This window comes from Gobius niger, assembly GCF_951799975.1.
Source record: "Gobius niger genome assembly, chromosome: 9".
NCBI classification, from domain to species: Eukaryota; Metazoa; Chordata; class Actinopteri; order Gobiiformes; family Gobiidae; genus Gobius; species Gobius niger.
The window spans coordinates 6,312,065-6,333,620 of record NC_136860.1 but is presented as its reverse complement, the minus strand read 5'-3'; the positions used below and the strand labels follow the sequence as shown (position 1 = coordinate 6,333,620).

At 43.8% G+C, this 21,556-nt stretch overlaps 1 protein-coding gene across 1 annotated transcript in view; it reads left to right on the top strand.

The window, feature by feature from the left end:
- The first annotated feature begins 913 nt into the window (after positions 1-913).
- The window catches only part of LOC306967809 (protein ITPRID2-like), a 45,852-nt gene continuing 25,209 nt past the window's right edge, over positions 914-21,556 (top strand). The window contains exons 1-4 of the mRNA XM_079562999.1: positions 914-1,028; positions 8,742-8,820; positions 12,157-12,270; positions 17,122-17,164. Coding sequence (XP_079419125.1) covers positions 8,766-8,820; positions 12,157-12,270; positions 17,122-17,164 — 212 coding nt within the window. The 5' untranslated portion in view covers positions 914-1,028; positions 8,742-8,765. The remainder of the gene's footprint in view (positions 1,029-8,741; positions 8,821-12,156; positions 12,271-17,121; positions 17,165-21,556) is intronic.

The window sequence follows — 21,556 nt, the reverse complement described above, 5'->3', positions numbered from 1 at the left end:
GGTGATCGTGCTTTTGCTGTGGCAGGTCCAAAACTCTGGAACTCGTTGCCGCTTGAGTTACATGCCGTTTCTGACCGGCCCCATGTTCAAAGCAAACCTAAAGTCTCACCTGTTTAAAAATGGTAAATGGACTCAGCTACGGCGCTTTTCTACCTTTATCAGGCCCAAAGCGCTTTGCAGTAAGGAACCAGTCACCCATTCACCCTCTCATTCATACACCAGTGTACACAGACACCGGAGGCAAGGAGGGTGAAGTGTCTTGCCCAAGGACACAACGACAGTGTGCATTTTGCGGGAGATGGGATTCGAACTCACGACCTTCCGATCACGGGACGACCCGATCACAGGACGACAAAGGCATCTGACCCATAGTTCTGTGGTCACTGTTGTGAATGTGATAATGGTCTGTTTTTTTTTTAATGAAACTGTATCCCTTTTAAAGGAACAGGCCACCGTTTTTCCATACTGAGATATGTTCTTACCTGAGCTTAGACGAGTTGATATGTACCTGTCTGGTCTTTGTGCGTGCCCTCAGTCACGCAAAACGACCAAAGATGTTGTTAGCATTTGGCCTCCCCCAATGTATTCCTATAGCTCCAAACAGGGGGTGACGTTGGAAGCTACCACGCTCTTCCAAAGGCAAAAAGACCAGACAGGTACGCATCAACTCGTCTAAGCTCAGAACATACGGTATCTCCGTATGGAAAAACGGTGGCCTGTTCCTTTAAATTGCATGTTTTATTGTGTCCAGCACTTTGGTTGCTGTAAAGCGCTTTAGAAATAAAACTTGATTGATTGATTGATAGATTCACGCCGCTGTTCCAGGTCTGTCCGGCAGATCTCGCTCTCGCTGTGTTTTTTACAGTGTGACTTTTTATTTTTTGCGAGCCCCGGCCCCGCCCCTCCCTGCGCAGCTCCAGGAAGCGGAAGTCCAGCGCAACAGCAGCAGCGGAGTTTGGGAAAAGTTTTCAGAAGTTTGTGACAGTTCGTGACTGACGCTGACTGACGCAGCAGCGGACCGACATGAGGTGAGTGACCCGTTCACAGCGACTCGACCCCCGGGCTGTCCCTCCCGGCCACCCCGCTCCCCCCGTAATGTTATGGTAATGCGCCAAGGCTCCGGGATCAGGACTGAGCTTACGGTGCGAGCGCACTGGGACAACTGGAACAACCAGTCCCTGCAGCGCGACGCGCCGTCCCAGTGCGGCTGTAACCCGGACCAAACCGGGACTAAACCGGGACTAAATCTGGACTAAGCCTTCACTTAACATGGACTCAACCTGGACTGTAACTGAGCTAGACCTGGACTAAAACCTGGACCAAACCTGGACCAAACCTGGACCAAACCTGGACCAAACCAGGACCAAACCAGGACCAAACCTGGACCAAACCTGGACCAAACCAGGACCAAACCAGGACCAAACCAGGACCAAACCTGGACCAAACCAGGACCAAACCAGGACCAAACCAGGACCAAACCTGGACCAAACCTGGACCAAACCTGGACCAAACCTGGACCAAACCAGGACCAAACCAGGACCAAACCTGGACCAAACCTGGACCAAACCTGGACCAAACCTGGACCAAACCAGGACCAAACCAGGACCAAACCAGGACCAAACCAGGACTAAACCTGGATTAAAACTAGGCTAAAACTCCACTAAACCTGGATAAAAGCTGGGCTAAACTTGGACTGAATCTTCACTAAACTTGGACTAAATCTTGGCTAAACCAGGACTAAACCTTGGCTAAACCTTGGCTAAACCAGGACTAAAACTGGACTAAAGCTGGACTAAAGCTGGACTAAAGCTGGACTAAAGCTGGACTAAAGCTGAGCTGAAACTGGACTAAGACTGGACTAAGACTGGACTAAGACTGGACTAAGACTGGACTAAGACTGGACTAAGACTGGACAAAGACTGGACAAAGACTGGACAAAGACTGGACAAAGACTGGACTAAGACTGGACAAAAGATGAGCTAAACTTGGACTAAAACTGAGTTAAACCCTGACTAAATCTGGACTATAACTGAGCTAAACCTGGACTAAAACTGAGTTAAACCCTGACTAAATCTGGACTATAACTGAGCTAAACCTGGACTAAAACTGAGCTACAACTGAGCTAAGACTGGGCTAAGACTGGGCTAAAACTAGACTAAACCTGGACTATAACTGAGCTAAAACTGAGCTAAAACTGGACTAAAACTGGACTAAAGCTGGACTAAAACTGGACTAAAACTGGACTAAACCTGGACAAAACCTGGACTATAACTGAGCTAAAACTGAGCTAAAACTGAGCTAAAACGGGGATAAAACGGGGGGAAAACTGGACAGTCCTGGTCCAGTCCTGGTCCAGTCCTGGTCCAGTGCTGGTCCAGTCCTGGTCCAGTCCTGGTCCAGTCCTGACACTGTAAGGGCAGGGGGTCGTTCTCGTTGTCCTCCTTTACATCACTGTCTCTGGGAGATCTTGTGTCCTCCATCTAACTAGAGGTGAGCCATATATCGTCTACAATAGCGGTTCCCCTGGGGGGCCTTAGAGGGGCACTCCAGGGGGGCCCCCAGGCTTGTCTACAAAACAAATACATTGAAATAAAAGTATTTATTCAAGGACATTAACATTTATTTGCTGTAATATACTACTTTAAACCAGTATTTAACCTATAGTCGTTTTCACAGTATTTTAACATGACAAACTCCTTCGAATAGAGTAAATGTGTTATGATTGGGGGCCCCGACAGATTTTTCGGATTGATAACGGGGCCAAAATGTCCTGTGCTTTGGGAATGGCTGGTCTACCAGATCATGTCATAACTGCTGGAAGATAAGCAAATTTACAATATCGAGTTTATCTCCAGTGTCAAGAAATGTGGGCAAGAATTGTTGAAAAATGTAATAAAATTTTTAAATTAGGGGACATGAAGGAAAATCAGGGGAAAATGGGGGAAAATAGAGAATAACATTTCTTTTCCCTGCCCTTTTGAAAAAGACGCGTGCTGCAAAAATCTTAACTTACTTTGTCGCTGAAAATGATAATTGTCCTGTACGGAAGCGTCCTTGTGTTTGTGGTTGTTTTTTGCTAGCATCAGCATAACTCAAAATAATTTCATGTTCGTACAATATACGGATCACGTTATTTCATGATGTGAAAATATTACGTTATTTCATGATATCAATTTATTATGCACATTTAATACAGACCAGTTCTCTTTTCGTTGTAGACTTGCACTTTTTACGTTCAATCAACAATGACAAATTGCAGAATGACAAAGTGTCAAACGGAGCATCTATTCCAAAAATAGTGGGTCACCTGCTGTTTGTTATTGGACCAGAAGATGGCGCCGCATCATGCCACGGCTTGTTCTGACCACTGTGGCCCACGGCATGTTCTGACCACTGTGGCCCACGACATGTTCTTACCGCTGTGGCCCACGACATGTTCTTACCGCTGTGGCCCACGACATGTTCTGACCACTGTGGCCCACGACATGTTCTTACCGCTGTGGCCCACGACATGTTCTGACCACTGTGGCCCACGGCATGTTCTGACCGCTGTGGCCCATGGCATGTTCTGACCGCTGTGGCCCACTGCATGTTCTTACCGCTGTGGCCCACTGCATGTTCTTACCGCTGTGGCCCACTGCATGTTCTGACCGCTGTGGCTCACTGCATGTTCTGACCGCTGTGGCCCACGGCATGTTCTGACCGCTGTGGCCCACGGCATGTTCTGACCGCTGTGGCCCACTGCATGTTCTTACCGCTGTGGCCCACTGCATGTTCTGACCGCTGTGGCCCACTGCATGTTCTTACCGCTGTGGCCCACGGCATGTTCTGACCGCTGTGGCCCACTGCATGTTCTGACCGCTGTGGCCCACGGCATGTTCTGACCGCTGTGGCCCACGGCATGTTCTTACCGCTGTGGCCCACGGCTTGTTCTGACCACTGTGGCCCACTGCATGTTCTGACCGCTGTGGCCCACTGCATGTTCTGACCACTGTGGCCCACGGCTTGTTCTGACCACTGTGGCCCACTGCATGTTCTGACCGCTGTGGCCCACTGCATGTTCTGACCGCTGTGGCCCACGGCTTGTTCTGACCGCTGTGGCCCACGACATGTTCTTACCGCTGTGGCCCATCGGCTACTTGAGTGTGCGATACTGTTTTGTTTTTATTATTTATAAAGATTGTCCTCCACATCTGCACCTCTGAAAGTACTCCTGGTCTGCGTTGCTTTATATTTTCTCCAGTAGTGATCACTGACTCTGGATTATTCCGTGTGGCTCGTTACTGGGCCAGATAAGAACGGCCCGACTGTTCTTATCACAGCTGTGCAACTAGAATAACTGGCTCAGACAATTTCATATCATGAAATAACGTCTGATATACATCTGTATATTGTACGCACATTAAATTATTTTTGAAATAACGTGATACCAGCAAAAAAACAACTCGTACGCAAGTGAGACCAGGACGCTTCCATCAGGACAATGATCATTTTCAGCGACAAAGTCATTTTAGATTTTTGCAGCACGTTTTTGCCAATATCGGTTCATAATGGTTTTGATTATTGTCAATGTCGCCCTGCCCTAGTAGTAGTCCTGGAGCAAAAACATTAGCAAGAGGACTGAAATATAGATGGCTACACTAATACAAGGATGCCATGTTTTTCCTGAGCGCGTTTCAGAGGTCTGAAATACAGGGACTTCTCAGCAGTGACATAACGTTAGAATAAACCTCAGTAGTTCCATCATGTCCCAAGAAGAACTGGGAAGGAATTGAATTTGTGTAGCTTCTTCCATAGGTAGTTCACCCACAGTCTGTCACTGGGGACCATTTTCACTCATTCATACATTATACATGATGAAGGTAGAAAAGCACTGTGTAAGTTATGATCATTTACCATTTCCCATTCTCTGCTGTAGGGCTGGGAACCTCTGGGTACGATACGTGATACATGGCTAACGATAATACGCCGATACTGCGATAACTGATATATCGCACAAAAACAACCTTACGATACATCACAATTAAAAAAGCATGCTACTTTTAACCTTAACTTTAACGTACCACATATTATTGATCATTTACATTTCTTTTCATGTGCTTTGTACTCCTTTTTTCTGTGTCTGTAAATGATCCCTGACTTACACACGGAAAATGAGTCTATAGATCTGTCAGTCACTTCATTTACATTTAAATATAAAGAAACCACTGCCCTATTTAAAAAGGAATAAAACAACCCCAAATTAATCTTATATTTACATATAAAAACTATCATTAAAAGTAAATTATTTGTGTGACAGTGTCTGGTCCAAGTGTTTAAAACAGTGCTGCCCCCTGCTGCCTCATTAATATGCATAATGTCGCTCATTAATAATAAATAAAAAGTATCTGTATCGTATCGTCCAGCAAAACATCGCGATACATCGGAAAATCTATATTGCCACACTTTCAGCTCTGCTGTGTTCATCACTTGTTGGTTAACTTAAAGTTGGATTGGATTCTATTCTATTCTAATCGTAATGAGTTAGGATGTGTTATATGCCATTATAAACAATTTACCCTGAATACATTGATATCGAAGCTCAGGTTCCAAAAGTTATAGATTATAAATAATTCAGTGAAACATTGAGTAAAACATTTTGAAAAGTGTGAATGAAAAAGTATCCTTCTTACCAATCTGCACCAAAGCTTTAACACTACCAACTGCCTAAGTCAAACTTACTGTATTATTATTCTTTCCAGTACTCAACAATGTGGAGAGCAAACGCTGAAAACAAGTGTTTACTTTGAGCGAACAATTAAGCAGTTCGAGCAAATTACATTTTAGCCCGACAGGCCAACTTGTTTTAAACCTAATTATTTCTCAAATTATGAAAATACAAACTCCAAACTTCACACAGTCACTTTAAAGGGACGAGATGCAAGTTGGTCATTTTATACTCACTACTGCCACCTCAGGTCATACGTGTAACTGCAGTCTCTATATGAAGCTCGTGCATGACGGCACTTCAGACTGAAGTAACAACTTTCTGAGAGACAGTGCAGGATTTTAGAGGCAGTTGTGGTGAACAGGTCTGAGCTCATTCTACACATTAGGACATGGAGGAACATGTAGGGGGAGGAAAATACTTAATTTTAACATTTTAAAACTCCGTATAGTCCCTTTAAGGCTTATCAACAACAATTAGGCAAAGTTAGGCAAAGAAAGGCCTGATTGTGATAATTTAATCTGCAATTTGAATCTGTCTAGAGTTCTGCAGGCCCGTCTGAAACTCAGACTGAAGTGCTAAACTGCAGAGTCTGCAGCTCTGAGACCGAAATGATCTTTACAAGTGCAATAATTACAGCCTGTGTGATTTGATAATCACCAATTTGGCCTTGAGCCGCACATAAAGCCGGTTAGTGACGTGCTGCGTGCGACTGTTGACATTCAGGACTTTTGTGACGCTTCTATAAATAACCGTGAACAGGAAGTGGTGGTGTCCTATCCCAAACAGCCACTTCCTGCCTCTCACCACTAACTCGGGGCTGGGGCTTGTCTCGGTTTGGCGGATGTTTCCTGTCCCTCTACTTCTCGTCAGCTGCACCGTTGCCATGGTGACTGTATGAGGGCTGCACGGTTTTGGATAATTTTCTGCTAAGCCCATTGGCAGGCAAAAAGTGCAAAATGACCATTTAAGATTTCATTGTTTTTTTTTTATTTTCATTATTTTTCAAAATCGGTATCAAGTTTATCTGCATAGTGTGGAAAAGGTTCTTATTGTGACCGCACTAGTATGACCTCATCACACTCGGAGCAAAGCTGTTTTTCGGGGGGTTTTGGGACCAAACAAGGCTAAGTTGGAGCAGATTGTTGCACTGTTAGGCGCGACTCCGTCCTGCGGCAGGTGCAGTGCGGACTGTTTAGAGCCCAAAACACACGTTCAGGAATAAAGGACAGGAGAACTGGAACATCTGTCTGAATTTGGAGCAACATGACCACCCCTACTACACCATAAAGAGACAAGTGATACGGAAACAGTGCCTGAAAAGAGGAGATTCAGGCATCGAGTGGCTCCTCCTGAAGTAAACACATGTGAGCGACTGATAGACCAGAGAGAAGCGGTAACACCATGGGACAGGTGAGGTGTACGTGCAGTCCATCCTACACTACGCAATTACCAAAAATGGGATAATCATCTTATCATGAAGCACAACTGCGCTCATGGCACAGACAGTGGCTCAGGTGGTAGAGCAGGTCGTCTCATAATCAGAAGGTTGGGGGTTCGAATCCCAGTGTCCTTGGGCAAGACACTTCACCCACCTTGCCTCCAGTGTCTGCGACGTGTATCGTAGGCCGTTCAAAAGAATAGACGTCTCCTGTAGGGCTGGGCGATATATCGATATTTGAAATATATCAATATATTTTTAAATGTGATATGGAAGTAGACCATATCGTGTATAATAATAGATAAGCTATTAAGTTAGCAAAAAGAAACAATCATCTCAAGCTGATTTTTAAAAAGTTTATCTTAAACTGAGCACTTTATTTTGTCATCTCTTTACATATAAATGAAGAAAAAGTTTGACCTATTTTATTTTATATGCTATTTTTTATTTAAGATATATTTGTTTTATTTAAACGTGCACCGTATGGACCTTTTTTGTTTTACAGTGTATATGTTTACATTTTATAGTGAGTTCAGTTTTCAAGTTTGGCTTTTACTCGCTGGCTTTGACGTAACATTTAATTTCACAGCTCTCACTTTGCAGAAAAAATATCGGGATATATATCGTATATCAATACTAAATATATCGGGATATGACTTTTGGTCCACACCGCCCAGCCCCAGTCTCCTGCTCACTCCTCCCCGTTTGCCACAATGACCACGCTCGAGGGGGAAATCATGGCGGATTTACAGACTCCTCCTCCCCAGCTCTGACAAAGCATGTGCCTAATAAGGGCATAAGGGCGGGATCTTCACTGTAGACTCCGCCCTTGTGTGCCGTGTAGCTCACGCTGCTCCAATGCTAACAGTCCGACCCTCATTAGTACGAGATTTCGAACGTTTTTCAGAGGTTCTTAAAGAGACAGAGGCCTATTTCAAGACATTCACTACAGCCATTTTGAGAGAGCAATTTTATACAAGGCAGTTATTCTAATTTACTGCATTTACAGACCAACAGAAGGTTTGGTCATCATTGTAGTGTGATATAGACTGGTGCTATGTGATTGAAAAAAGCATAATACCCCCTCTTTAAGAAAATTAGGGACCAGGCTCTAAAGTTGTTTTCCACGTGTCTAAAGTCCAATGCATTTCAATGGAAGACTAGCGGCGATATGGAGGTACTACAGCAATGGCGGCCCCTAGTGTGTTTAACATTGTGCTGAAATCCAAATATCAGTACATTTTGGAACGTGTTTGTATAGCTTTGTGTTGTAAGCAATTTGTTTTTTCATCAAGGTTCGTCCAAGACTTTAAAAAGTGTAAACCAAGACCAAAACACAAGGACCAAAGTGGGCCTGAATGTGGGAAATCCTGACCAACATTGGACATTTTTATTTTCCCTTGTGTTTTTGGCTTTGGCCGTGAGCACAAATGTGTCCGTCTAAGTCAGATGGAGGACCTCAGGGATTCTGGACATACTGTACTGTATTGTGTAGAGCAAATATAGAACTGATGCTTTGAAAATATGGATGCTTGTCAGATGCACTGTAAATGTGTTGTGTGTAATGTGTGTGTTTGTGTCTGTGTGTCTCAGGGTCCCGTTGGGCCATGTGCAGTGATGCAGGGGCCAGTGGACAGCGGACCAGGAGCCTCGGAGCCCATTCCCCCTGCAGGTGAGTGCAGCTGCATACGGAAACGGCCCCAGACTAATAATGATCATGCTTCTGTTAGGACTTAGGCTGGGTTAGACCTGCTTCTGCTCTGGTTTAGTCCTGGGGTCTCTCTCAGGACTACAAAGTTGTTGATTTGGGATTGACGACGAGTGTCCATTTGCAGATAAAGTGAGAGATAAGATAGGACTTTGTTGATCTCACAATGGAGAAATTCACCTGATCCAGAACTTTCCAGACTGAAGTGTACACTGCGGTTTTCCGGGTGATTTTGAACGTGCCAAATCAGTCCCAAATTCACACTGCAATTAAAATGTGATTTGGGGAGAGGCCGAGCCCATGATGGAGGCGCTGGCACTGTAGGGAGCGGCAACACACGACTGACCTGCTCACTCTGTCCGAGTGACACACATGACCCAAGTGGCATGTGGCTTTACAAGTTTGGCCCGTCCTCTCAAACAGCATTCACAAGGAACGTAAACAAGACTGACTTCAGCAACAAAATATAAGTGGCTGAGCTTATCTTGCAGCCAGTAGCCACTAAACTCTTGTGATGATGTATTCAGAGAGGTTGTCACTGTGTGTTTCCCTCGCTCAAAAACACTGTTTTCCTCATCCTGGTGCTGCATCCATGACCACACGACTAACCACAAATGTCAAACACATGTGCATCGTGAGCACACCTGCACCGATCCCGCTCTTTTGCTTCCTATACCGACACTGGGGATTTGAGTATCTACCAATATCTGATACCAACCGATACCAGGAGGCTTTTTATAAAAGTGGCTGCTGTGAGGGATAAAGTGAATAGTTTCTTTTCTCCATTGTCAGATCAATAAAGTCTTCGAGATGTTACATATTATCCAGTATGTCATGGAAAAACAATGACATTACACTGATACAAACAACTGACAAAGTAACGTGATCTGATCATTACAATCAATGATTTAAAGTGCATATGACATATCAGACACCATTTTTGTTAAAACATACACAATTATAATGGTTCCTCTCCCTTATTGGACACTGACAGGAAGTGACATAGATAGAGACAAACCATTTTAAACTGTTGCCGTGCAACAATATGAAAACCATGAGAAATGAGTGAGTCAGAATTCTATAGAACTTTACCTCCATCTATGTAATGGGGCTGTCACACACAGACGATCGAGCCAGCGTATGTCAAACGCTGCAAACGCTGAACTTTCTATGTATTTTTTCAGTTTTGGGCGTAGAGTATTCACAATGAGTCCACAACTTATGCCCAGCTACAGCCTAACTTCTGCATAACGCACGGCAGTGTCATGCGACAAGCCAGTGAGCGGGGCAGCGAGCGAGGGTCCACCGCGGGCCCTGTGGCCTGCCCGTGGGTCGGGACGGGTCAGAACAATGCCGCCGTACGCACGTTCATTGAATTCAGCCACAACTTATTCCGTCATCTTTAGAGCAGGTGTTTGATGTAAATATGCGTCGGATTTTCATGAAACAAGCAGCGTTTTGCAGCTGGTGATCCAGAGGACGTGTTTATGGAGCTCGATGACTCCTATTGTCCACGCTCTTTGTGTTTGTGAGAGTGTTCGCGTTACCTCTGTCTGTCCCTCTCTAAAGCCTCCCTCTGCGCCCTCATGATCCCAACACACAGGAGGGAGAGAGAGCGAGGGGAGGACACGGAATCAAAGCCGTCGCCAAATCAGACGGATCATATTTGTATCTTGTAGTTTATAATGGCTGCGGGGGCGGGGCAGTGCTTCAGCGTGCTCATGGCTTATACAAAACTTACCCATAACTTATCCAACGTACCCCAGCGTATTTGTCAAATTTATCATGTGATTATTAACTTAAAGGTGCATTATGCAACATTTCTAAATGCGGAAAAAAAGGTTGATATTTGTGCGTATTGAAAGATATATATTGGTATTGTATCGATGTCGAGATATGAACGTTCAATATATTAATATCGACAAAGCAAGATATAAAGGATATCAATTTTTATCAATAAAGCTGCACTCTTTGTATAATGTTTTTATTTTTCGGGGAAACGCTTGGTTTTCGCCAAGCCCGTAGTTTTATCGTATACATATATATCGATATTGAGAGATCTGGCATAGATATGGAGATATAACATTTTGTCCATGTGGTTCAGCCGTAGTAGTGACCCAGCGGCTGTAGGAGTGGTCAGAATGGCGCCTGTGCTTTGGGTCACAGTGCTCTCTACAACGCTCCAGGGTCTGCTGTAGGTTTCCTGGTGAGAGGCTCCGTCAGCGGGAGGGCTGGGCACCCTTAAGCGTCTGGTGTTGGAAAAAAAGTTTAGGTTCTGATATTGAAAAACTAAAAGTAAACTAAAAGTATCGAAAGCAGGTGCCAAAGAAATCTATCTTTAGATCCAAGTTTTGATGCTGTTGGTCAAGGGAAAGCATTTTCTCTCTATTTTTCCAATTTTTTAAAAATGTGTTTGCCCAATGTATGCCCTATTTTCCCCAATGTTTTTACTCCATTTTTTTTTATTTTCGCCCTAATTTTTTTGTCCCTTTCCCAAGTTTTCCCCCTAATTTTTGCTCATTTTTTCTTACTAATATTTTCCCTATCTCCCCTAATTTTTCCCAATTTCCCCCGATTTAAAAAATAAATAAAAAATCCCCATCTTTCACACATCCTGATAAACCCGATAACGTAAATTTACAGATGTTCCAAACATTACATTTCTGTTTCTTGGTTCTAGAAGACAAATATTTTAGTATCGTTAAAGAAAAAAAATGGAACTGTACCCAGACACAGTCAGCAGTGGAATCATTCCAAACAATGGCTCCTGGAGTAAAGGCGCCATGCTGACCACTCATACAGCCACTGGGTCACTACAGGTCAAATACACACAAATATCAACTTTTATTTCCACATGAAAAGTTGCATAATGCACCTTTAAGTTATCTAAAGTTCCTTTGCAGTTTGACACACTCATTTCTCAATGATGGACGGCACGGCAACGGTTTAAAATTGTTTGCCTCCATCTATATAACTTCCTGTCAGTCCGATCAAAAGTAAATGTGTGGAATTCCCCAGGTTCTGTGCTTCGAAATGAGGTACAGGACGTCCCTACTCGCTTAGATTTAGTCGGTGAAAGTTTTGTTTTGAAAATGTTGAGAGTCGAACCAGGCACAAGCAGAAAGCCACAATCAAAATGTGTGCCAAAATCTAAATGTTTCACTTTCAACAAAAAGCGTGGCCTGGACCTCTGAACCCATCATTTCGCTGGGGTCTGCTTGAGTTTGGGTGGTTCTTTGGTGTGAAACGTGTGATAATGCCTGCAGTTTGAGTCAGCAGAGGACCTGTGCTTCTGTGCAGGACGCAGACGGCAGCTCTGGGCTCAAAGCAAGGACTCTCTGTGGAAGTCCTCAAAAGCAGACCAAGACCAGGATGTGAACCAGGAGACGGGCCCAGGCGGCGCTGCGCACAACGGTCAGTACTGAGAACACTCATTTCAGAAACTGCATAATAACCAGCTTATATTTGCAGGCTTTTCTTGTGGTTTTACATTTGCTGCTGCCTTTAGTGCTTTTGACTGCTTTAGTCTTAAATCTGCCGTGGTTTTCCTTAGAAAAATGCGTCCTACACAAAGGCCTGGGACAGACGAGGATGTAATGTGGATCCTCAGTGAGTGCTGTGGTTTTGGCTTTGTTTGATGAGTCAACTTTGATGGTTTACAAAGCGGAGCATGTGTCATTCACGTGCCTCTGAGGAGCTGAACGCGTTGTCGTCCGGCCTCGGCGCTTTGCTGAGCTTTTGCCTGCAGGTCTGTCTTGTGTTGATTTTGGGGCTGGTTCCTGGTGCAGTCGGCGGCATGCGGAAGGTGCTGTTGACCTTTGTGTACATTTGGTGACATGTTAGTCTCATTTGTTTTCTATAGAACTATGCTTTTGGCTGGTTTGGAAAGCGAATGTCCACTAATTCTAATTTCCATGGGCCAATCTTCCGACAAGAAAAACTATGAAGAGAACAAAAAAGAAATAAGCTGCATGACAAAGTGTTTTTGAGGCAGGCCTTAGTATTAAAAAAAGTTTAATATTTCTATCAAAGTTGATTTACGCCTTCAGGCTGGTTTACAAAACGCAGTTGATGCGCGATCATCACTCTAGAAATTAAAAGCTTTTCTCTTCGTACGTTATCACATTTTCCAAGAGAACCTACCTTAACACTCAGGATTAAAACCGGTGACAAGAACACTTATTTCAGTGGCTGGATCTGTGCTGGGAATGTCTGAGGGCCTTGATGAAGCCCTTATAGCATTCCCTCCGGAGAAAGCTAATGCTACAAGCTAAAGCCCTGGTCATCACGTGAAAATGAGGGATTCGCACGAATAAAGTCAATAAAACCACCACAAACATACAGAACAGTTTAACAATGATCACACACTGAGCCCGGCTTGTTGATTTTAAAGTTTAGAGCTCACATTTCATCAACAATGGGTCATAGCCGGAGCTAGCAAGCTATTAGCAGTTAGCGGCTAACAGCTTGCTCGTTACTCGGAACATTCATTGAAAACAAGCAGTATATTATTCACAAATAACGTCAACAAAGCAGCAACTACTTGAAGCAGCCTTTACGATGATCACACAATGAGCCTGGTTTTACACATTTGTGGTTTATTGCAGACTTTTCATCAACAATGAGCTGTAGTCGATTATAACAAGCTAACGGGGTAACCTCGAATAACCATCGTCCACCTGCACAGATATGGGCTGGATATACGTAGGCTTAAATACTGGGGAGATCCTGGTGTAGTCCATGGGGGTATAGTTAAAGATCCATAGGGCATGGCAGTTGCAAAGAGGGACTAGAGCAGGCGTCTCAGACATGCGGCCCCGGGGCCCAAATGCAGCCCGCGAGGTAATTTTTGGGGTCCGCGAGATAATTACTTATTTATATCATATGCGGCCCGCCGGTAAATTGCACTAAACACGTTAGAACTACATTTCCTATGAGGCACCGCGCGGTGGCGCCAATGCTGCTGCGGACACGAGAATGTCAACATCAGACAGGGGAAGGGAGATGCGGTGCTCAACTTTTTTCAACAAACAAACAGACTAAAGGTGCGTTCACACCAAACGCGGGAAAGCGTCAGGTTTACATTGAAAATACATAGAGGACGCGCCTCAGTCAAAATATCCCGCAGCACCTCCTGCGCTGGACTCCAGGGCGTCCTAGAGTTGGGAAATGTTTAACTTTTTGGAGAAATTTACGAGCGTCGACTAGGAGCCTTCCCCAACAGTGACGTACGTTGTAGCTGAGCCACCGGGGCAGATTCTATGCCGGCCGATAAAAAAAAAAAAGGAAAACAAGTCACGGAGGTTTAGCTTCATTGTGAACCGGAGCTACAGCAGCTCTGGGACTTTTACACCGACACACTTCAGTGTTTCTTTACCTACACACCCAGGATTAAAGGCGGCGACAAGAAAACTTATTTCTGTGGCTGAATCTGTGCTGTGTGTTGTAGCTACGAACACACGCTGACGTGCGGCCAGAGCGTGACAAGCATCTGACTTTAGGTGAGCACAAGCGTCTAACTACGGGCTTTAGGCGCGTTTTTGACGCCCGAAAAGCGTTTGGTGTGTACGTACCTTAAAAGCAGCGGACTGTGAGAGAGGCGCTTCTGAAACAGGTGGAGACTGTCAGAACACGAGTGAGAAACTTCAGTTGTTCAGCTAAACATGTGCTGGAAAAGTTAAAGCTCTGCAGCAGGACAAAAAGCACCTTTACCATATTTACCTTTAGGACATTGCAAAGCGAACACATTGTATTAGTGTTTAAAAGCGTCACAACAGTAAAGTGAGGAGCCTTTTCTCTCCATCTCTCTCTCTGAGCTACATTATCATGTCAATGAATTTAATCTTTATTAAGGACACATGTGAACACATGATCCATAGTTACATTAAAAATAGAGAATATGGAAATGTATTAAAATACTGCAAATAATTACAGCAACATTGACAGTAAATGTTGCTGTCAATGTTCATCTCGGTTCAAGGCCTGTGGTCAGTGACTCCACATTATTAACATGAGGTGAATCTCACTGAGCTGATCTCAGACACACCAGAGTCTGGAAAGTCCACACATTCATTGATGTATTTATTATATGACAGGGTCATTGAAAATGAACACAGTACAAAACAAGTTTGAAGCTGATGTTTTTGCTGGTGCTCATGATCAGCTCCAGCTCCTGGTTGGGCTTTTCTACACTAAATTAAAATGACATTTTTTGTACAGTTTGCATTTCTTTAACAGGCTCACAGACAGAAACTGGACCTGACTCCTGAAAGATCACTGATGCCCTGAACCAAAATGGGATAAATTACAAAAAAAATAATTGTCTAAGTCTGTAATTTCAAATTTAGAAGCTCAGCAAATGTTTGGCTGATTGGAAACCTCTAGAAGTTTAAAAATGTGCAGATAGGTAATGTACAGTCTATTTTAAGTTATATTATAGCAAACCATAAAAAGTTGCTAAATCATAATTGACTTAATATAAAATGCTTCGTATGTTGCGGCCCCCGACCAACACTGGGTTTGCATTTTTGGCCCCCAGTCCAAATGAGTTTGAGACCCCTGGACTAGAGCCTCCAAACAGCAGTTATGTTTCAGGCAAAAGCTCCTTAGCGTGCGGTGTGGAGCCTCTGAACTCTCAGAGGTTCCCTGTCTGGCTGGATCAAATCATATCCTGTGGCCATTGTTCACAAAGTGATACAATGTCAATAAAACAGTTACTGTTAACATTTAACATAAAAAAAACAATACAATGAAAATGCCCCAAAAAATGATCGTAGTTTCAATGCGTGTGGAGGAAACAAGAGGAGAACAGTAGTGTCGCGATGATGCCACAGACAGCGTGTTGGAGGGGCCGTGTTGAGGGGGCGTGTTGAGGGGGCGTGTTGAGGGGGGCATGTTGAGGGGGGCATGTTGAGGGGGGCATGTTGAGGGGGGCATGTTGAGGGGGGGTGTTGGAGGGGGTGTGTTGAGGGGGCGTGTTGGAGGGGTCGTGTTGAGGGGGGCATGTTGAGGGGGGCGTGTTGAGGGGGGCGTGTTGAGGGGGGGTGTTGGAGGGGGCGTGTCGGGGCTTCTTAAATGATGGCAGCCATTTTAGGGACAGGTTTGCCTGAGTCCTCCTAGGAACGCCCCCCACCTCCTGGAGACGCCTCCGACCTGTCGTCACCAGCCGAGTAACCAACCACTGCTCCTCAGCAGAACCCCCTCCCCACTGATGCCACAGACAGCGTGTGGAGGGGGCGTGTCTGAAAGGGTCAGAGGTTCTTAAAGAGACAGAGGCCTATTTCAAGACGTTCAGTACAGCCATTTTGATAGAGCAATTTTATTCATGGCAGTTATTTTAATTTCTTGCATTTACAGACCAACAGAAGGTTGCCTCATCATTGTAGTGTGCTATGTGGTTGAAAAAAGCATAAAACCCCCTCTATAAACTCGCGTGTGTTCAGTCAAACTAATGCTCTGCCTGCACAGCGGAGAGTTATGAGCTGCTCTCCTTGGTCTGTCTGACCTGTGTTCGGAGCCGCTCAGAATGTGGCAGATCTATTTGTGGCCTTTAAAAAGAAGTCTGTCTTTATTTTATTTATTTATTAATCAAAACACTGCTGAATATTTTCTGTTTTCTGAACAGTCATAAAAGTACAAATGATTAAGTACGCCTTGATTAAAGAGAGGTCTCTGTTTCACACCTGCCCCCTGCTGGCCAGCCCTCACACCTGCGCCAGTAAACTGAGCAGCGCCGCCTGATGACATCATCACACAGCGCTGTTTGTTTTTATGTCAGGCAAAAGCATGAGCCATGGCACGTGAAATGTGAAGGGAAAATAATCCCAGCGGCCTGAAATAACGCAAGTCTGCTTTGCAAAAAAAAAAAATGGCCCAAAATTTTTTTGGTAAAAAACTGTTTTTTGGAAAAAAAAAAAAAAAAAGGCATTAAAAAAATATATACATATATATATAATAGTTTTTTTGCGATTATGCAAATTTTGCAATTGTTTAGTGTTGTAATAGAAATCGTAGTTGAATTTCGATTAATTACACAGTCCTACTGAAACCTATATTTGATATAGGGAAGTCGAAAGATGTAAACCGACACTGTTACAGTTACGTCACTGGAAATATGCAAAGTCAACTTTCTATATGTCTATAACTTTGCTTCCTTGTCAAAAAAGGACCTTACACTTTAGTCCGACGAGTTGTCTGGGGAAATCGAACTCTAATTGGACTACTGTGTTCTTGTGAATGATTGTCCCCGTCCTGTGTGTTTTTCAGGGCGTGTCCCCAACAAGATCAGCAGCTGGCTCTCCGAATGCAGGTATGAAACACTTCACCGGTACACGGATGTTATAAAGAGGCCACAGCTTAAAGTGACAACACTCTCCAGCTTACACGTAGTTAAAGGTGCATTATGCAACTTTTGATGTGGGGGAAAACAAGTTGATATTTATGCGTATTTGACCTCGTAGTGACCCAGCGGCTGTATGAATGGTCAGCATGGCGCCTTGACTTTCCTCACAGTGGTCTCCAGGACAGTCATTTGTTTGGAAGGTTGCCAGTAAACCTACAAAACAATTGATCCCGGAGCACTGTAGAGAGCACTGTGTTTGAAAGTAAAGAACAATTTTTGTTGGCCATAACATGCAAACATTCCCAGGACAGGGAGGAAAAAGTGAGTACACCTTTGGTTTCAATAGCTGGTTGATCCTTCTTTGGCAGCGATAGCTTCAACCAGATGTTTCCTGTAGTTGCCGATTAGACGCTCACACTGATCAGGATGAATCGTGGACCATTCCTCTTGCAGTTCAGCAGATTCCTGGGATGTCTGGTGTGAATGGTTTTCTTGAGGTCTTGCCACAGCATCTCAATCAGGTTTAGGTCAAGACTTTGACTGGACCATTCCAGAACGCTTATTTTATTCTTCTGAAACCATTCTGAAATGGATTTGCTTTTGTGCTTTGGGTCATTGTCTTGTTGCAGCTCCATCGTCTGTTGAGCTTCAGCTGTTGGACAGAGGCTTCAAGCTTTTCTGCAAAAATATCTAGATAAACTTGTTCATTTTTTCATTGATGATAGCACGTTGTCCAGGCCCCGAGGCAACAAAACAGCCCCACACCATGATTCTCCTGCTCTATATCACAGTGAGGATTTTGTTGTTGTTTTCCTCCCAAACTATTCAACTTTGGTTTCAGTCCACAGAATATTTTGCCAGTAGTGCTGTGGAGCATCCAAGTGCTCTCTCGCAAACTTCTATCATCAATGTTTTTTAAGACAGCAATGGCTTCCTCCCATGAACCCCATTCTAGTTCATTGTTTTATGTATTGTAGATGTGTCATAGGGATGACTTATTCCACGCTGTCCTGTGAATGTTTGCATGTTCTGGCCAATCAAAGTATGATCACATATAATTGTATGGGTGGCATTAGTTTAAGCAGACACTGTTTGCTAATTATTGTGATTTCAGAACACATTTTATGACCATTTTAATCAGACATGTGAGAAATTCCAAAGGGTTCACATACTTTTTCCTCCTACTGTGTTACAAATGATGTGAAAATCTCTTCTCTTTCTCGTGAAATTTGTGTCTCGGCCCCACAATAATGAGGTTTTCAATATTAAAAACAGCACATTGAACTGAGTCAGAGTTAGCCTGGCCTTAGCCATCCGTAAACTCCGGTCTATTATCATTTCCCTACATGTACATCTGGGTCTGATCTCAGTGGCCGCGTTACATCGGTTGAATTTCAACCTACCATTCAGCGAGCGGGGGAGGCGCACCGCATTTGCTGGTTGTAGTTTGGTAATGGCGACGGATACGAAAGTAATGGAAGCTCTTCAATCCGTTCTGGTTCGGCTCCCAAATGCAGGAATGCGCAAGGCGGCCCCCAAGATCCAATCGTTTCAAACTTTAAAAGGAGTTCACCCGAACTACGAAATGAGTACGAGGGTATGGTAAGACCAGGCTAATGCCCTCTAGTGGTCACGTACCCAAACTATGGGAGCTTCATGGACAAAAGACTCATCTCACGACAGTCCGCAGCTGCTGAATGTAACAAATAAAGTAACATGTACTCTAATTTAGTTACTTATTCCTCCTTTTCTTTCACCTTATTTGACATACTGTGCTGAAATTGGGGGTAATAATTATAAACCACTTTATAACCATTATTCATCCTTTTCATCCAAAAAAGGGCAATTGGAGCAATTTCCAACAAACGCACCAATCCCCAATTCTAAAACTTCATGAAATTATCACTTTTAAAATCTACCTGTAAAAATTTAAATGCATTTTCTGAAAGAGGAACATACAAGTTAAGGGCTTGTATATATATAAAAAAAAAAATCAAATGCTTTTTAATGAAGAAAGTGTTTCTGTGTTTCAGTTTGTGGCCTGAAATTCTGGAATGAGTTGCATGTAGAGCTCAAGCGATGTCCAAATGTCAGACCGTTTAAGTATCTGTTGAAACTCTTAATAACTCTTCAAACTTCAGCTGTCATGTTGTAAACCAGATGTTAAGTGGTTGGTAGCATTCCCATGGCGTATCCCTGATAACTTATCCCTGATAACTTGGATTTACTAGAGCGTAGTGCTCAAGCGATTATCAAAAGGAAACCTAATAAGTAACAGGATACTGAGTTAAAAGTACATAAAGGGGGGCGGGATTAAATAAGTGTTTACTCCTACTACTTTTTTTTTAAGACCCACAGAAAATTTAGGTCTAGGTCTATGTCAACACGAAACCCACCAAAAGAAAGATTAGATTCTTTTCTTTCATCTAAAAAAAAGTTTCCTCTTTCCATTCTTTAGTAATCGTCCGTAGAAAATTAAATCACCCAAAATATTTCTGACCAAAAAGCTGAGAAAATGAAAGAGCAATGCTGCCACCTAGTGACTCAATAAAATAACTTGTAGTTCTTTTATTGAGTCACTAGGTGGCAGCATTAGGCAACACAACTAAAATTTTAACACCAGCCCATGGAAAAACCCAATTGACGTCTATGGATGTCATTGGCAGTCAGTGAGTTAGCAGATGCTGATTAGTGGTAATTAACGTAATATGATATGCTAGGATGTGCTACGAGAATTGTGTAATAAACAATGCATTCAATTGGTGCAGCACAACTGTGACTTTATTGCTGCTTATTTCTTTTTTCATATGATCCATCAGCGCTAACGTTAGCTGCAGCACTGATGGAGTCGTCTGTCTCATGGCCCAACACACATTCTCAGCACCGATTCAGTCGCTAAGATGATCTCTCCTGTCCTCTGTGTTGGAGTCGTCCATTTGAAGTAGCTAACACAATGTGCTGTTGTTTTTACGTTCGTCAGCCTGACCAGGCACTTGGATTGGCCTCTGCAGTTACATGCTGCTCCAGTCCGACCGCTATCGGCCCAGGCAGGTCGCCAATCAGCTCAGGGTTTGGCCGATCCAGTTCTCGTCCCAATAGACGAGAGACGAGAGTCGTGTAACCACACTGAGAGTGTCAGACCTCAGCGCTTGTGGCTCCGCTGGTTGCTGACAGTTTTCTCTGCGGCCTGTGGGTGTTGACAGTGCAGCAGAAACAGGTCGATGTGACCAGACCTGAGCAAACAAGGAGGCACCGTTGAACAAGTCGGCCTGCTGCTGTGTGCTCTTATCAGCTGACCTGCCCACACCCAGAACCGAGGAGAGGGAGGGGGCTGCTGGAGCCCACGGGAGGGCGAGGCTTTGGAGGGACGCTCAGTATACGGCCAAGAGACACAACCATGACTGTAGCCACCATTGAGGTCACCGAGGTCTGGACCTTTGGTATTTATTCTAGTCTTTGTATTTTTTATCAACTTTGTGAAACGTGTTGCTGTGGGATGAGGCAGGTAGTACTGTTCCATTTACTCAAGTACATGAATTCACTTTTTGAAGCAATTGTACTTCTTAAAGTAGTTTTGTCAGTGCTTTCTACTCCTACTTGAGTAAAAAACGAAACCTGTACTTTATTTGAGTAAAATACACTGAGTAAATATTTAAGCTTCAAATGCTTCATTTTGATCAATAAAGTAGATGTAGATTGAAGATTTTCATGCCATTTTATTGGAATTTTCTCAAATATCACAATTTCCACTCGGGGCCCGACCAATATGAATTTTTGGGATCCAATACCGGTATGAAGGGGGTTGGCCGATTTCCGATATATAGGCCAATATTACATTTTTTATCCCTCAAATAGCCTGTAGACTTCAATCACAGAAATATGGCATGGTAGTGTAACCCACATAAAATCGTGCCTTTTTAGAATAAAATTAAATATGAAATTTCTAGTCTACCGTGGCCGCAACACGTGACCACACCCGCGCGCACCTTTTTCCCTCGCGAGATGTCCGTAGCCAATCACATCACAGTAGGGCTCCTATACAAGCTTCCTGTTTCTTCTCTCCGGCAGAAGGTGGGAGAGAAGCAACAGGACGGCTGCAACAGGTTCGTAAGCTCGCTCTACTTCGCTGTAGTTCTCGTTGATTTAAAAAACTAAACCTTCGTTGTACATTCCACGCCTGTAGAAGTCCGCTAACCGCCGCCGCAGATGCTGGGGTTCTCGCTGTGGGACAGATTATTGAGTGGAAATCGGTGAGTTGATGCATCAATGTGTTGTTTTGATGTAGCGCATTGCCTTGTTTTGAAACTGTCATGTTTGATACCTGTAATGTTTATGTGTGTGCGCAACACACTTTGTAGG